Source organism: Primulina huaijiensis, chromosome 14, assembly GCF_012295235.1.
Source record: "Primulina huaijiensis isolate GDHJ02 chromosome 14, ASM1229523v2, whole genome shotgun sequence".
NCBI lineage: Eukaryota > Viridiplantae > Streptophyta > Magnoliopsida > Lamiales > Gesneriaceae > Primulina > Primulina huaijiensis.
The window spans coordinates 2,580,511-2,595,175 of NC_133319.1; the positions used below are offsets into that span (position 1 = coordinate 2,580,511).

General features: G+C 36.0%; 3 protein-coding genes, 1 non-coding gene and 1 pseudogene across 5 annotated transcripts; 3 read left to right on the forward strand and 2 right to left on the reverse strand.

Moving 5' to 3' along the window:
* The first annotated feature begins 178 nt into the window (after positions 1–178).
* LOC140958128 (putative late blight resistance protein homolog R1A-3) lies at positions 179–3,338 on the forward strand. The gene has a single exon (XM_073415523.1). The coding sequence runs from the start codon at positions 299–301 to the stop codon at positions 3,212–3,214; it is 2,916 nt and encodes a 971-aa protein (XP_073271624.1). The 5' UTR covers positions 179–298; the 3' UTR covers positions 3,215–3,338.
* A 2,674-nt stretch (positions 3,339–6,012) lies between these two features.
* Positions 6,013–9,081, forward strand: LOC140956754 (putative late blight resistance protein homolog R1A-4; annotated as a pseudogene).
* Positions 9,082–9,620: 539 nt separating this feature from the next.
* TRNAT-UGU (transfer RNA threonine (anticodon UGU)) lies at positions 9,621–9,692 on the reverse strand. Its single transcript has one exon. It is a non-coding gene; the product is annotated as a tRNA-Thr (tRNA).
* Positions 9,693–9,757: 65 nt separating this feature from the next.
* Positions 9,758–12,168, forward strand: LOC140956844 (protein MHF2 homolog). 2 transcript variants are annotated; one of them, XM_073413733.1, is made up of 7 exons: positions 9,758–9,829; positions 9,953–10,001; positions 10,116–10,156; positions 10,379–10,415; positions 11,343–11,396; positions 11,544–11,648; positions 11,894–12,168. In XM_073413733.1, the coding sequence occupies exons 1-6, from the start codon at positions 9,806–9,808 to the stop codon at positions 11,645–11,647; spliced, it is 309 nt and encodes a 102-aa protein (XP_073269834.1). In that variant the 5' UTR covers positions 9,758–9,805; the 3' UTR covers position 11,648; positions 11,894–12,168. The 2 variants fall into 2 exon arrangements, with proteins under 2 accessions (XP_073269834.1, XP_073269835.1); XM_073413734.1 differs by having other exon boundaries at positions 11,899–12,168.
* A 294-nt stretch (positions 12,169–12,462) lies between these two features.
* On the reverse strand, positions 12,463–14,661 carry LOC140956843 (leucine-rich repeat receptor-like serine/threonine/tyrosine-protein kinase SOBIR1). The gene has a single exon (XM_073413732.1). It carries the CDS (start codon positions 14,558–14,560, stop codon positions 12,662–12,664), a length of 1,899 nt encoding a protein of 632 aa, XP_073269833.1. The 5' UTR covers positions 14,561–14,661; the 3' UTR covers positions 12,463–12,661.
* Between the last annotated feature and the right edge of the window lie 4 nt (positions 14,662–14,665).

Below are 14,665 nucleotides of genomic sequence, written 5' to 3' on the forward strand. Positions count from 1 at the left end.
ATAAAATTTTTTTTTTTTTTTTTTTTTTGTCGAAAGACTACAATCAAATACACATGATAATGATTATTTTTCAAAACAAGGTTGAACCAATGTTTTCTTTCAAAATTTTCCTAATCGAACTCACGAAGTGGAAGCGAGAGAATCTAAACATTTTTGTCATTTATGGGTTGAGGTTGACTTTTTGGCATGCCAAAGATTTGAATGAAGAAAAGTTAATTTGCAAAGTCTAACGTAGGCCTCGTTGCTTTTTTATGTAGTCGGAATTAAGGAACTCCCCGCTGAATACTGAAAATCAAACATGGATATGGCTTATGCATCTCTAACCTCTCTTGCTCAAACTCTAGATCAAATTTTCTGCCATATTCGAAATCATTTGCTGTATAATAAGCAGCAAGTTGAATCCCTTTGCGAAAAGGTTCGTTTCTTGCAAGAATTTATTGAAGATTGTGACCAAGGAAGAATCAAAGTGCCCCAAGATTTGGAAAATCAAATAAAGAACGTAGCTCATCTAGCAGAAGATATGATAGAAACCAAGATGGTTGATGATATTCTTGGAATATCTCCACGTCCTTTGGAGGGTTCCACGCTCTTTTGCCAAAAGATAGAGGGATTAATACAAGAATTTGATTCAGTCAAGAAAATGGTTATGGGGATAAAGGAAAGGGAAGGCCTGAAATATGATCAACGTTCAAGAAAATCTTATGGTAAGAGCTTGTCAGGACTTCCTCCCGGTGGCAAGATTAGTGCGATGGTTGGACTCGAAGAACACTTGATTCGAGTGATGGAAGAAATCACCGGACAGCAACCCAAACGCCAGATCTTTCCTATTGTAGGGATGGGAGGTATCGGTAAGACTACTCTCTGTAGAAATGTTTTTGAAAATCCATTAATCGTACAGCATTTCCATATTCGTGCTTGGATCACTGTTTCTCAAGATTACAGTTTTCGAGAAATTATTCAAAGGCTTCTACGTGAGATTGGAGTACCATTCGAGAGAGAATATCAAGAAACCACTCAATCTTTCGATGAAATGAGGGATGATCAATTAGGAGAACAATTACACAAAGGTTTATCGGGCCGGAAGTATTTGATTGTCATGGATGATATTTGGGGCGTTGAAGTCTGGGACGAGGTAAAAATGTTTTTACCAGACAATGGAAACGGAAGTCGGATCATGGTGACGACAAGACTATCGGATGTGGCTCATAGGTTGAGCTCGTGTAGCCCTTATAAAATGGATTTCTTAGATGAGAACGAGAGTTGGAATTTATTGTGTCAAATTGTATTTGGTCAAGAAAGTTATCCTGTCGAATTCGAAGATATCGGGAAACAGATTGCAGGAAATTGTAGAGGACTTCCTCTCGCAATCGTTGTGGTTGGCGGGCTCCTTTCAAAATCTGATATGACAGAAGAATATTGGGAATATGTAGCACAACACCTTAGCTCAGTAGTAAATTCTGAAAACGATGAACATTGTTTGAGCATGCTGTACTTAAGTTATAAACACTTGCCTGTTCATCTAAAACCGTGTTTTCTTTACATGGGAATTTTTCCCGAAGATAGCGAAATCCGTGTCTCCAAACTCATCAAATTGTGGGTTGCTGAGGGTTTTCTAAAGCCCATTACTGCTAAAAGTTTGGAAGAGGTTGCCGAAGATTACTTGAAGGATCTTATTGACAGAAACCTTGTCATGGTCCGAACTCGAAAATCCAGTACTAAAGTGAAAAGTTGCGGTATCCATGACCTCTTGAGGGACTTGTGTTCTAAGGTAGCTCACAAAGAGAACTTTTCTTGGCTGATAACAGAAACAGACCCAGGAATTAACTCGCTGGGGAAGCAGAGAGATTTAGAAGAGGCCCGTCGAGGGAGGGAAACTTATATTTTTCAAAAAATCAGAAGTAGAATTTCAAATTTCTTTGGTTTTAAGGGTGACGATCCCGCTCCCTCATCCCCTCATCCGAGACACTCCTCGACGCTGACTCCTTACAGTCTTAGCATCCCATCCAGCATAAAAGATACCCGACGCCTTGTGATTCCAGGGTACAGTTTTGGCAATTGGGGTCAAATCTATAGAAGGGCTAAATCAGCATCATTCACTCGTTCTTTGTTTTCAGACGACTTCTACTTGATGGGACATCTTTTCTTCTGCTTCAGATTGTTGAGGATAGTTGACGAGTTCAACGACTACTCCCCGGAAACAATTCGAACAGTAGTCAACTCTCGGTACCTCGCTTGTAGATTTTGGCCATCTCGTTTAAAATCAGGCATTCCTCCTCCGATAAAATTGTTACGCAATCTACAAACCATAGTCGTCAATTCAAACTCATCAAGTGCCGAGCCTATCGCTCTTCCATCTGAAATATGGGAAATGCCAAATCTCAGGCATATTGAGATCAACGAAGCCATTTTGCCCGATCCCCCGCGTGCCCGAGGCCCAAATATGGACACAAGGTCACATTATTTACACAACCTGCAAACACTCTTTACTGTAAGAAACTTCAGGTGTAACAACACGAATGTCCTCGAAAGAATCCCGAACCTAAAGAAACTAAAGATCAACTGGGAAGACGGCTCAACGTACTACAACTATCTGAGCAATCTGGCCCATCTCCAAAAACTCGAATCATTAAGTTGTATATGTTCAGGCGAGATTTTACTAGGGAACCAAGCCTTCCCAGATTCAATCAAGAAGTTAACTTTGAATGGGTGCGGGCTTCCATGGGAGGACATGAGCATAATTGGTTCGTTGCCAAATCTTGAGGTGCTGAAACTGTATGGAGCCATGTATGGGGAAGAGTGGAATACGGTAGAGGGGGAGTTCTTGAATTTGAAATTCTTGCTTTTAGGGAGTTTAGATCTGTGCCATTGGGAAGCAGAGAGCTCTCACTTTCCAAAACTTGAGAGTTTGATTATTAGGTATTGCCAGAAGTTAGAGGAGATCCCATTTGGTATTGGAGAGATTCCAACGCTTAAGTTGATACAGTTGTATCATTGCGGAGAAAAGGCGAGTTTATCGGCCGAAGAAATACAGGAGGAGCAACGGAGCCTGGGAAATGAGGATCTTCAAGTTCGTGTGCAGGGCACTGTGTATGTAGAAGATGATCTTGTGAGTGAAGAATCTGGAGATGAAGCTGAGGATCTTCAAGTTCGTGTGCAGGGCACTGTGTATGTAGAAGATAATCTTGTGAGTGAAGAATCTGGAGATGAAGTTTAAAGCTTCTTTCTTTCTTTCTTTCTTTCTTCCACCCTGAAAATCGACGATCATATGATTCGTGGATACTTTCTTTTTCAATTGTATGAATGAAAAATGGGATTTGATCTCATAAATTTTAATTTCACTATTTTTCAAGAAATTTCATGTCATTCATTTGCTGCTCTCCGAAAAAATATATCAGTTTTTGGATCAAGAAAATATTATTCTTTTTGGAATTTTGGTCGAGACCATCGAATTACAATTAATATATTTTAACAATTTCCAAATGATTTTATGAAGAGTTTCTTTAATCTAACNAAAAAAAAAAAAAAAAAAACTAATTTTATTTTATATAAAATAAAAAATATGACTGACCCTATGACAAATTCCCATTTTGGGATTTCACTTTCATTTTTTTTAGTGTCGGATTTCTAGTTAATTTTTGCAAAAAATACTAGCATAATCTCAAATATATATATTTTTTAAAATATAAATTTTTTTTTTTGGTAAAGAAATGTTTAAAATGACTTCAAAATAGGTTGAGTTTAACCGAATTTTAGATATCGTTTTCATTGACTATAACTTTTAAAAATTAGATTTTGAGCAATAGTTTTATATATATATTTATATATATGTTTAAGCTTATAAATTGCTTATAAAACTACTTAATTTTGTGCGCACAAATTAGTTTTCTCTTTCAATAATATTTTCATGTAATAATTAATTTGTGAAAATATTTAGAAATTAGATTAAAATTATTTTAATTTTAAGTTGAATGTAAGATTTTTTATAATAATTAAAATAAATATTTAACTAGAATAGTTTTCCGTTATTTTATAAAATTTTATATAAACATTATTATGTTATTAAGGTTTTGAACTAGTATAACTAATTTTGGTGTGTGGTTATGAATTTATAAAATATCAAAAGTACTCCATTAAAATCACAAAAATAATACAATTTTTATATAATAAAAAAATTATAATATCTATTTTTGTAAATTTATCTTCCCTTATAACCACCATATTCACATTCCAAAATTTTAAAATTAATAAAATATTTCTTTATCATTATAAGTAGTTATGTATATTTAAATGATTATATCAATTCTAACATAAATAAATTATTATTAAAAAAGGAGAATTGTTTTTAAATCATCACCGGCATAGTTGTAATATAATATTTAATCACTAACTGTTTTAGATTTGGTACAAAAGATTAAATTTTTATTATAAAATTAAAACAACTATATTAATATCAACATTTGCTATACTTATTTGTATGCTAAAATATCATATATTAATATCAAATTTTTACTGTTTTGTATCGAATTTCATCTGAACAAATAATTGGGGGTATGGGAGTGCATAAACATATTTTGTGTGAATTATGCACCAAAAAATGGTATATAGAAATTGAATATAAATACAACTATGTTGTTGACAATTTATTGATTACTCTATTAAAAAAAACTATAAAAATAAAAAATAAAGAAAATAAACAAAAAAAAAATGTTAAAATTAAAATGCAACCAAATTTTACATGCCGATAGTACCCAGATCTACTTTGATCAAGTGAAAATTAAAATACAGTTTACGTTTCTCAAAAAATGCAAATGAAAGTCCAAATTTTAACTATTGCCAAAAAAAAAATTACACTGATATTTCCGAATTTTTTAACCAAATTATATATTATTTGATTTTTTTTTCCCACATTTTTATTATATATGGAAATAATTCTTTTGAACTACACTTTTTGGTAGAGTAGTCTGATCGAACCTGCCGGACCCGACTTAGCCCGCACTCTTATTTTTTTTAAATTTTTTTTAGGTTTCTTTTGGATTTTATTTTATTTTATTTAAAAACATTTTAAATTAATCATTTTTTTTGGATTTTTTTTTTTATGTTTTTATTTTAACTTTTTAATTATATTGTAATTTTAAATAAATCGTGTTCATGTCTTGTTTAAATAATTCTTTTGTCGTGGTATTTCTTTCGAACATCTATTTTATTTAATAAAAATATTTAAATAACAATAATATTATTTTTTAAAATTAATAAAATTATTTTATTAAAAAGTAAGATTATTTTTAAAAAATTAGAATAATAATGATTTAAATATTGTAAAATATATTTATTTAATATTAAAAATTTTTAAGATGATTGAGTGGACAATGAGAGCCATAAATAATAAGTTTTAATGTTAAAAAGAATGTGAGTGAAAGAAATATGTTGTTATAATAAATATGTGACAGTGAACTCTATTATTTAACAAGGTTGATGCGCTGACATTAACAATACGCGCCAGAACAGCTGCCACATATGATGTCTGCTATGTGCTTTCTTCTTTTATCCGCAAATTCAGGTACCTTTTTTTCACAAAAATATTCTTTCCACATGTATGAACATCTTTCCATTCACAAAAAGTCTCCTTTTCACCGCATTATTCTTTCCCACTAAGGTTTTTTTAGTTTTCTAAAAAAAAAAACTTTGTCCCACGTTTGAAAGATCCACTCAAGTCCATCAAAGTGCTATTTCCATCTTTTGGCCAAAGACTGTAATTGAGTGTAGCGATGTTCTGACTCAGCTGTAAAGTTCATTCATTTGTCATTTCGAAAATACGAGATATATAGCACTATAACTTTTATTGAATACCTACCATAAATCTATAAACAAACATTCCCATAATTTAATCAAACATATGACTAGGATTTGATCACAAATTCAAATTTCGAAAATATAATCAAATAAGTGAAAAACTTCCGAAATTTTGATCGATATCTTCAATCGTACACAATAACATTTACAACCAAAAATATAAAAAATATCAATAATTGGAATTTAATCGAATTAAAAACGTCCCTAGAAATGGAGTATACCTTCGAACAAGCTTTTCAAGTTCATATACATGATATATACATGATGTGTGAAGTTCTTCTGCAGAAATAAAATCTCCTTCTTCCAGCTATGGCTTCAGTTATTGATCTTTCTCTTCTCTGTTGACTAGTTATTTTCATCTGATAGCAATAAATCAGATTTGGATATGGCGTATGCATCTCTAGTCTCTCTAGCTCAAATTTTAAATCAAAATTTCTGCCATAATCGTTACCTCTACAATGAACAGCAAATCGAAACCCTTCGCGAAAAGGTTGGTTTCTTGCAAGAATATATTGAAGTTTGTTTCCAAAGAAGAATCAAAATAGCCCAAGAACTGGAAAATCAAATGAAAAACGTGGCTCATCTAGCGGAAAATATAATTGAAACCGAGATGGTGGATGCCGTTTTCCGGATATCTCCAAGTCCTTCGGAGGGTTCCACTCTCTTCTGCCAAAAGATAGAGGAACTAATTCAAGAATTTGATTCCATCAAGAAAATGGTTGAGAGGATGAAAGAAAGGGAAGGCGTGAAAGATGATCAACTTTCTAGAAAAACTTACAGTACCAGCTCGCCAGGACTTCCTCCCGGTGGCAAGATTAGAACCATGGTTGGACTTGAAGAACACGTGGTTCGAGTGATGGATGAACTCACCGGACAGCAACCCAAAAGGAAGATCTTCCCTATCGTCGGGATGGGAGGCATCGGTAAGACTACTCTCTGTAGAAGTGTTTTCGAAAATCCACTAATCGTACAACATTTCCATGTTCGTGCTTGGGTTACTGTTTCTCAAGAATATAGTGTTCGAGAAATTATTCTAAGGCTTCTGCGTCAGATTAGGGAACCACTGGAGAAAGAATATCAAGAAACCACACAAACTTTGAATAATGAACAAAGAGATGACCAATTAGGAGAACAATTGTACAAAGAATTATGGGGTCGGAAGTATTTGATTGCCATGGATGGTGTTTGGAGCATTGAAGTCTGGGATAAGGTGAAGATGCTTTTACCAGACAATGGAAATGGAAGTCGAGTCATGGTGACGACTAGGATATTGGATGTGGCTCATCGGTTGGGCTCATGTAGCCCTTATATAGTGAACTTCTTAGATGCGAACGAGAGTTGGAGATTATTGTGTCAAATTGTATTTGGTCAAGAAAGTTGTTCTATCGAATTAGAGGGTATTGGGAAACAGATTGCGAGAAACTGTCAAGGACTTCCTCTTGCCATTGTTGTGGTTGGCGGGCTCCTTTCGAAATCCGTCATGACAAGAGAATATTGGGAATATGTAGCACACCACCTTAGCTCAATCGTAAATTCTGAAACTGACGAGCATTGCATGAACGTATTGTCCTTAAGTTATAAACAATTGCCTGTTCATCTAAAACCATGCTTTCTTTACATGGGAATTTTTCCAGAACATCGTGAAATCCGTGTCTTCAAGCTCATCAAATTGTGGGTTGCCGAGGGTTTTCTAAAGCCCATTATGGCTAAAAGCTTGGAAGAGGTTGCGGAAGATTACTTAAAGGATCTCATTGACAGAAACCTTATCTTGGTTGGAGCTCGGAAATCCAATACTGAAATGAAAAGTTGCAGCATCCATGACCTCTTGAGGGACTTGTGTGTTAAGGAAGCTCACAAAGAGAACTTTTTTAGGCTGATAACAGGAGATGACTCAGGAATTAACTTGCTGGCGAACCAGAGAGATTTAGAAGATGGCGATCGCCCCCCCCCCCCCCCCCCCCCCCCCCATCCTCTCATTTGGTCTACTCCTCGACGCAGACTGCTTACAGCCTCAACCACCCATCCAGCATAAACGATGCACGACGCCTTGTGATTCCTGAGAACAGATTTCACAATAGTACTCAAATCCATAGAAGAGCGAAATCAGCATCATTCACTCGTTCTTTATTCTCAGAGAGCGACCATTTGACGAAGGATCTTATTATCTGCTTCAGATTGTTGAGGATATGTGACAATTTAAATGAATGCTCCTACGAAACAGTTGCGAAATTGGCTAATTCTCGCTACCTCGCTTTTAGAATTCAGCGATCTAATTTCAACCCCATCATTCAGATTCCTCCCTCAATTGATCTTTTACAGAATCTGCAAACTTTAGTCGTGTCATCATATAAGATGGCTGAGCCTGTATCTCTTCCATTTGGAATATGGTTTATGCCACATCTCAGGCATATTGAGATCGAAGAAGAAGCCATTTTGCCCGATCCCAAATTCCCCATCCGAAATGTATTAAGGAGGTCGACAGATTATTTAAACAACCTGCAAACACTCTCAACTATAAGAAACTTCCGTTGTGACAACGAGAATCTCCTCGAAATACTTCGAAACCTAAAGAAACTGAAGATCACCGTCCCACGGTACCGTGACTACCATCTGAACAATCTGGTCCATCTCCAAAAACTCCAATCATTAAGTTGCCGAGGTTTCGGCAAGATTTTACTTGGGAACCAGGCCTTCCCAGATTCAATCAAGAAGTTAACTTTAAATTGGTTGAAGCTTCCATGGAGAAACATGAGCATAATCGGTTGTTTGCCGAATCTTGAAGTGCTGAAACTGAGAGGAGCCGCCTACGGGGAAGGGTGGAATACGGAAGAGGGAGGTTTTTTAAAGTTGAAATTATTGCTTTTGGAGAGTTTAGATCTGTGCCATTGGGAAGCAGAGAGCTCTCACTTTCCAAGACTTGAGAGTTTGATTATTCGGTATTGCAAGGAGTTAGAGGAGATCCCATTTGGTATCGGAGAGATTCCGACGCTCAAGCTGATAGAGTTGTATCATTGTGGAGAAGATGCGAATTCATCGGCAGAGCAAATACAAGAGGAGCAACGGAACCTGGGAAATGAGGATCTTCAAGTTCGTGTGAAAGTCAGGACTGCGTTTATAGATGAAGATTAGAAGATCTTGTTATTCTTTTCAATTGCATGCAACGCTCCTCCACTTTTGTTTTCATTTGATAATTGTACAATCTCTTTAATTATTCAAAATATTATAAATAAATTTGTGGATGTGCATAAATAGAGAAAACACACAATTAATTTAAAAATATTTTCATTAAACTATTAGATTTTTTTTTTTTGAAACGACATATTTCTTAATACATTTTTCATAACAAAAAAACAAAATTTATATATAAAACGAAAGTTCAAATTAATATTATAATGTTAATTTCTGTAGCATATATATTATATGTTTTCTAAAATAACATAAAAATCTTACCTTTTAACTCAAATTTTAATGTGTTTCACATCTTATCACAAGCTTTAACAAAATTTTAACCAAAATAAAAATTTTGTGCGTGCATCTTTTCGCATATTTTTATCCGTGTGACGAGTCAATTTTATCCATATTTAAAATGATAAGTAATATTTTTTTTATAATTGATTCAAATAAGAGATTCTTCTAAGAAAATTGATTGGTGAGATTTTCTCAAATTTTTTTTATATTACTTATGTTTAGTAATTTTGTTTTATAAGAAAATTTTTTAGCAAAAATAAACGAACACCGTCAATTTTTTTTAAAATAAAATAAAAATCAATTGCCCCCATGCAGGATCGAACTACAGACCTCCAGTTTACAAGACTGGCGCTCTACCACTGAGCTATAGGGGCCCTTTTGCCTCCGACAGTTGGACATTTAATATATTTAATTAATCAAATGTTCTACCAATTTTGTTTTTTTATAAGATTCGACTTCCTTCGTCAAATTTCATCATTCATCATCCATGGAGGAACATACATTCGATCCTGTAAATTGATCCTAATTTTTTATTCATTTTTTATGTTTTGATTTTAACTAGTCATTGAATTTATTATGTGATTGTTTTTAAGGATGCGAATGACCAGAGCTTCTGTGAATGCTATTGAAACAGGATTTGGTTCGTGAAATTTTCGGGCTCGTTTGGAGAAGAACTGCGGCGGGTATCACATTTTTCAAGCAAATGCTCTTTCCTGCCTTCTCCTTTTTCAAACACTCTACATTTGATAGAGCCCTTTTCGTTCTTTAATTATTATTATTTTTTTTTGGCTGCACAGAGCGGGATAAGAATGAGAGCTCGCAAAATGTGGATGCTGAGGTTCATTTTTATATTTCAATTTTTTAAGTTTAACGACCTTATTGTTTGTAGTTAGATTTCAGTTTCTGATATTCTTCTCTCGTTCTTGTTTCTCTACGGTGTCATGTTGATTAAATAGGCCTAATGCTGAATTCAATAACCATGTAAATTTTGTTTGTAGGAATGACTAATTTGAAATACTATTTTATTGGTTGTTTGATCTCTCTACTTTATTATCTGTAGGCAGGAGCAAGCACGACTAAGAAAAAGTTCAATGGGGGTAAGAAATCTTTCAATTGGATTGATTTTCCAATTTTCCTTCTCCGAAGGGAAGTTTATTTGCCAGGCAGTAGGGGATTAGCATATTTTTTTGTTATTTGACCCGGATATTGGGGGATTATAGGCATGTAATTATCCTCAACGAAGCAATATTTGATGTTACTGATGTTATGCTGCAAATTGCTATACACATGCTATGAATTTCTTGTGGTGTTTGTGTAGCAAAGTTGGTATGGTTTTGAGTGTTCAATCTAAGTTATATTTGAAGGAACATTAGGTTATTTTGTTGTTAAAACTGGGGTAACGACGTGGTTAACATGACATGTCTTTGGCTAAGCAATGTTTTTCTATCCGGGAAAATGGTATATTATGAAGGTTCATCCAGTTTAAAAACCTTTGGTCATTAAAAGGTTAAATCTTCGGTGTAACAAGATCCCGTTGTTTGTGGGAAGTCGCACTTTGTTGTCTATTGTTGCTAGAAACAGTGGTTAATGAAGGTATGGATTTGTTCCACTATTAAAGTAGGAGGTATTGAGAAATCAACCTTCAAGTAGAATGTTTATGCTCTCAAGATAAATGATACTTTGCCCATATATCGACTGTAACTAAGATTTCAACCCAAAAAACAAATTTGTCAAGCGAAAAGGAGGACTTGAATTATACCTTTTCCCATAGTTTTTCAGAGAATTTCTCATTTGAATCATGTATGTAATCAAAGATATTATGTTTTTACTGCTGTTTAGGTAAGTGTGTGAACCCATGCCCTGTTAACTGCTAGAATATTTTTTTACATATTTCTTTGTACTGCTACCAGTCGGTCAACTAGTCGGGGTTCGTCTTCTTAAAGCCTGTCTTTCACAGAGTTTGATATCATCGTTACTAACTACGGAATAATAGTAATTTGCTTCTGCTTTGGGATGAAATGCAGCAAACCCACATGCACTGAAGCTGAGCTGTGAACTACTCCGGATTTTTGTTACAGGTTTGACATTTCGTGAAATAACATTTTTTCAATCTATTTTTCTTAGAAAATACCAGCACGTTGATATCATTAATCAGCTGTCCAATGCTGTAGTTTTTGTTTTCTTTAGATTAAACCCTTCTAATAGTTTTTCTCTGCTCTGTGTAGAGGCTATTCAACGTGCTTCTGCCATTGCTGAAATTGAGGGTTCTCCTAAAATAGAAGCAACACATTTAGAGAGGATACTTCCACAGCTACTTTTGGATTTTTAAGGTACTTTATAGGTCGATACTTGTGTTCATGAATTCTACAAATGATCTCATGTACAATAGATCAAAAGTAAGTTTCATTCCTCGATGTAAATTCTTGAATTTTATTGGGAGCTCAAACTACACAGAGATTGATATGTGGTTTCTAAGGGCATCACTTTATGTATTTATAGCTTTTGAAATGCCGAATTGATGATTATGACTCTGTCAGCCTTGCATCTGCGCCTGATGCTAAAAATTTATTAGCAGGTCAGCACTGAGATTTGAAAGCGGGTGAAGTTGCGTTCCATGGTTCAATTTCTGCAGTTTTGGCTTAGGAAGGGGCGATTCCTTAGACAGTGTTAGCTTTTTATGCATCATAAGGCGACAGAATCAGCACTTTGTGGGATCATAGTGTGGCAACATTAGCTCTACTGTCCACCATGGGATAACATTGTAGGCGTCAACTAATTGTGGTGCAAGCTTTAGCACTCACACTTTCTCTTCAAGTAGTTTTAGTTGAAAGATTTGAAATTAGATACTAATCATGTCCAAGTGTGTTCTCCTATTTTTGCTTTTTAAACCTTAATCTTGTAGTGTCCATAATACTGCTTTTATTTTACTCTCCGATAGCTGTTTGTGTATTGTGGACCTGAAAACCGTGCAGTCTGTGTGAATTTCGAGGAACTGGTAGTGTTACGGCGGCACTCGGAAGTGCTTTCAGGGTTTGATGTAGAGTTAACTTTGTTCAGTACCTTATACAAAGAGAGACTTGATATAAAGTTGTATTTCATATATGAAAAAATTTGGGAATTTTCTTATAATAAATGAAGTGCCACTTTGTAGGGAAACTGAAGTGAGCTTTTATAAGCACGACCTTGAAAATCACATTGATATTTTACAATCTATAGGATTTTGGGAAACAAAACAAATCGCTCTGTAAATTATAACATAAATAATTTACAAATGCACTCGATAAAGATAAAAGCCATTCATCGATTAACAGAAAATTCCCACGAATTGTTATTTCTTGCAAAATCAATGCTTGATCTGAGATAACATGCATCTGGCATCCTTGCTATTAGGCCTTTCTTTGGGATTATCAAGTGTGCAAAAGCAAGCGACTTTCAGAACCAACAACATCTGCTCCTCATACCCATTCCCCATAAGATTTGGATCAATCGCCATCTTTGGGTCTTCAGAAGTCATCACGGCTCTCATCCATTTCACCAAACCAAGCTCCTCGGTGTGCTGGAAAAACTCATCGGATGGCAATTTTCCAGTCACCAGCCCACCGAGCAGAACCCCGAAGCTGTAGATATCACATTTATCCGTGAACTTGAACGTCTGGTGATACTCCGGGGCAATGTAACCAGCGGTTCCGGCCACGTTCGAAGTCGTGACATGAGTATTAGAATCAGGTACTGCTTTTGCAAGGCCGAAATCTGAGATCCGGGCTTCCATTTCGTCGTCCAGGAGGACATTTGCGGGCTTCAAATCCCTGTGAATTATCCGAGAAGTGTGGTTCATGTGGAGGTACTCTAGGCCTGAAGCGATACCTAATGCAATCTTGAATCTGGCCGGCCAATCTAATTGTCTCTTTCCTTGAGACACGTATTGGATGTAGTCTTGTATGCTTCCATTTTTCATGTACTCATACACGAGAAAATGGCAATTGGGCCGTGGCATGTAGGCTAAGAGGGGGAGTAAATTCTTGTGCCTGATTTGGCCAACAGTTTGAATTTCTGACCGGATTTGGCGCATCCTTTTGTCCAAAAGCTTGCTGTCTTCGTCTGTGAGTTCCTCCGTGTCCGTGGGGCTGTGGGATACCTTTTTAATGGCGATTTCTTTTCCATCACTTCCAGGTAGAACAGCTTTGTACACCTCACCACATCCACCTCTTCCTATGATTTCAAGTGAGGCTAATCCATCTTCTCTTTGCAGGAAAGCTAGGTCCTCAGGATTCTTGATCATGGGGCTGAAGATTTTCAAGCTTGTGTCCTTTCCACGCCCTTTTATCAAGAATATGATCAGCTTATAAAGCAAAGAGAACACCAATCCAGAAAAACTTCCAACTAAAGTTCCAGCCAGGAATCCAAGAATCCAACCCACTATCTTCGTTCTGTTTTTCTTGTCTTTGTGGGGTGCCACTGCTGCCCTGGGAGATAGGGCAGATGCTTGACTCGAAGAAGGTCCCATGGCTGAGTTTGTTTGATTAGATTTTTCTGCAAACATGTAACGTTTCGGCATCGAGATTCTCTCTTCAGTAAATTCTGTGGAGAAATCCTCCACTTGATTCATCAATGGCGATGGAACCTCGAGTAAACTGTTCCCAGAGAAGTTAACGAATCGGAGATTCCGAAAGGATCTCAAAGAAACAGGTATTTTTCCAGCGAACATATTATCAGCAAGATTGAGCTTTTCCATGTTAGGAAAGTGCTTCAAGAATTTCAGATTGCCGGTGAACTTGTTTGATGACAAGTCGAGGACCCGGAGGCGGACCAATGATGATAATCCATGCGGGATTTCGCCGGAAAACCCATTTTTCGCGATATTTAGGACTTCAAGTTTTTGGCATTCAGTAATTTGAAATGGGGTTTGGCCAAAAAAGTGGTTGTCTTTTAAGGAAAGCTCTTTCAGCTCAGAGAGCTGCCCTATTGCAGGAGAGACTATTCCTTTCAGCTGTTGGGATTCAAAGACAAGACGAGTGATTCTGAGCACATATGAATTGTTGAAGATTCTTCTTTCGCAGAATATCCCGGCGGAATCACACGGATTCCTCTCCGCAGCAGTGCGGATGCCGAAATCTCTGCGGATAAGCAGGACAGCAGCATGATCAGGAGGGTGAAGATTCAATCTTGATTGAACAAGGAGAACAATCATGAATAAATATAGGATCGAGAAGCTGAAACGGATACGAGCTAAAGCCATTTTCATTTACGGCGGAGGCCACCGGCGGAGAAGAGCAGAGTGGTGGAGGAGAAATTGAACTGCCTTAGATGTGTGGTGTTTATTAATGGCACACAAGAGTGGACTTGGAAA

Coding starts and splice junctions, on each gene's coding strand:
- LOC140956843 (XM_073413732.1), bottom strand. CDS start 14,560: ATGAAAATGGCTTTAGCTCGTATCCGTTTCAGCTTCTCGATCCTATAT.
- LOC140958128 (XM_073415523.1), top strand. CDS start 299: ATGGATATGGCTTATGCATCTCTAACCTCTCTTGCTCAAACTCTAGAT.
- LOC140956844 (XM_073413733.1), top strand. CDS start 9,806: ATGGAGGAACATACATTCGATCCT. Junction 10,002..10,115: donor TTGGAGAAGAACTGCGGCGG/GTATCACATTTT, acceptor TTGGCTGCACAG/AGCGGGATAAGAATGAGAGC. Junction 11,397..11,543: donor ACTCCGGATTTTTGTTACAG/GTTTGACATTTC, acceptor TGCTCTGTGTAG/AGGCTATTCAACGTGCTTCT.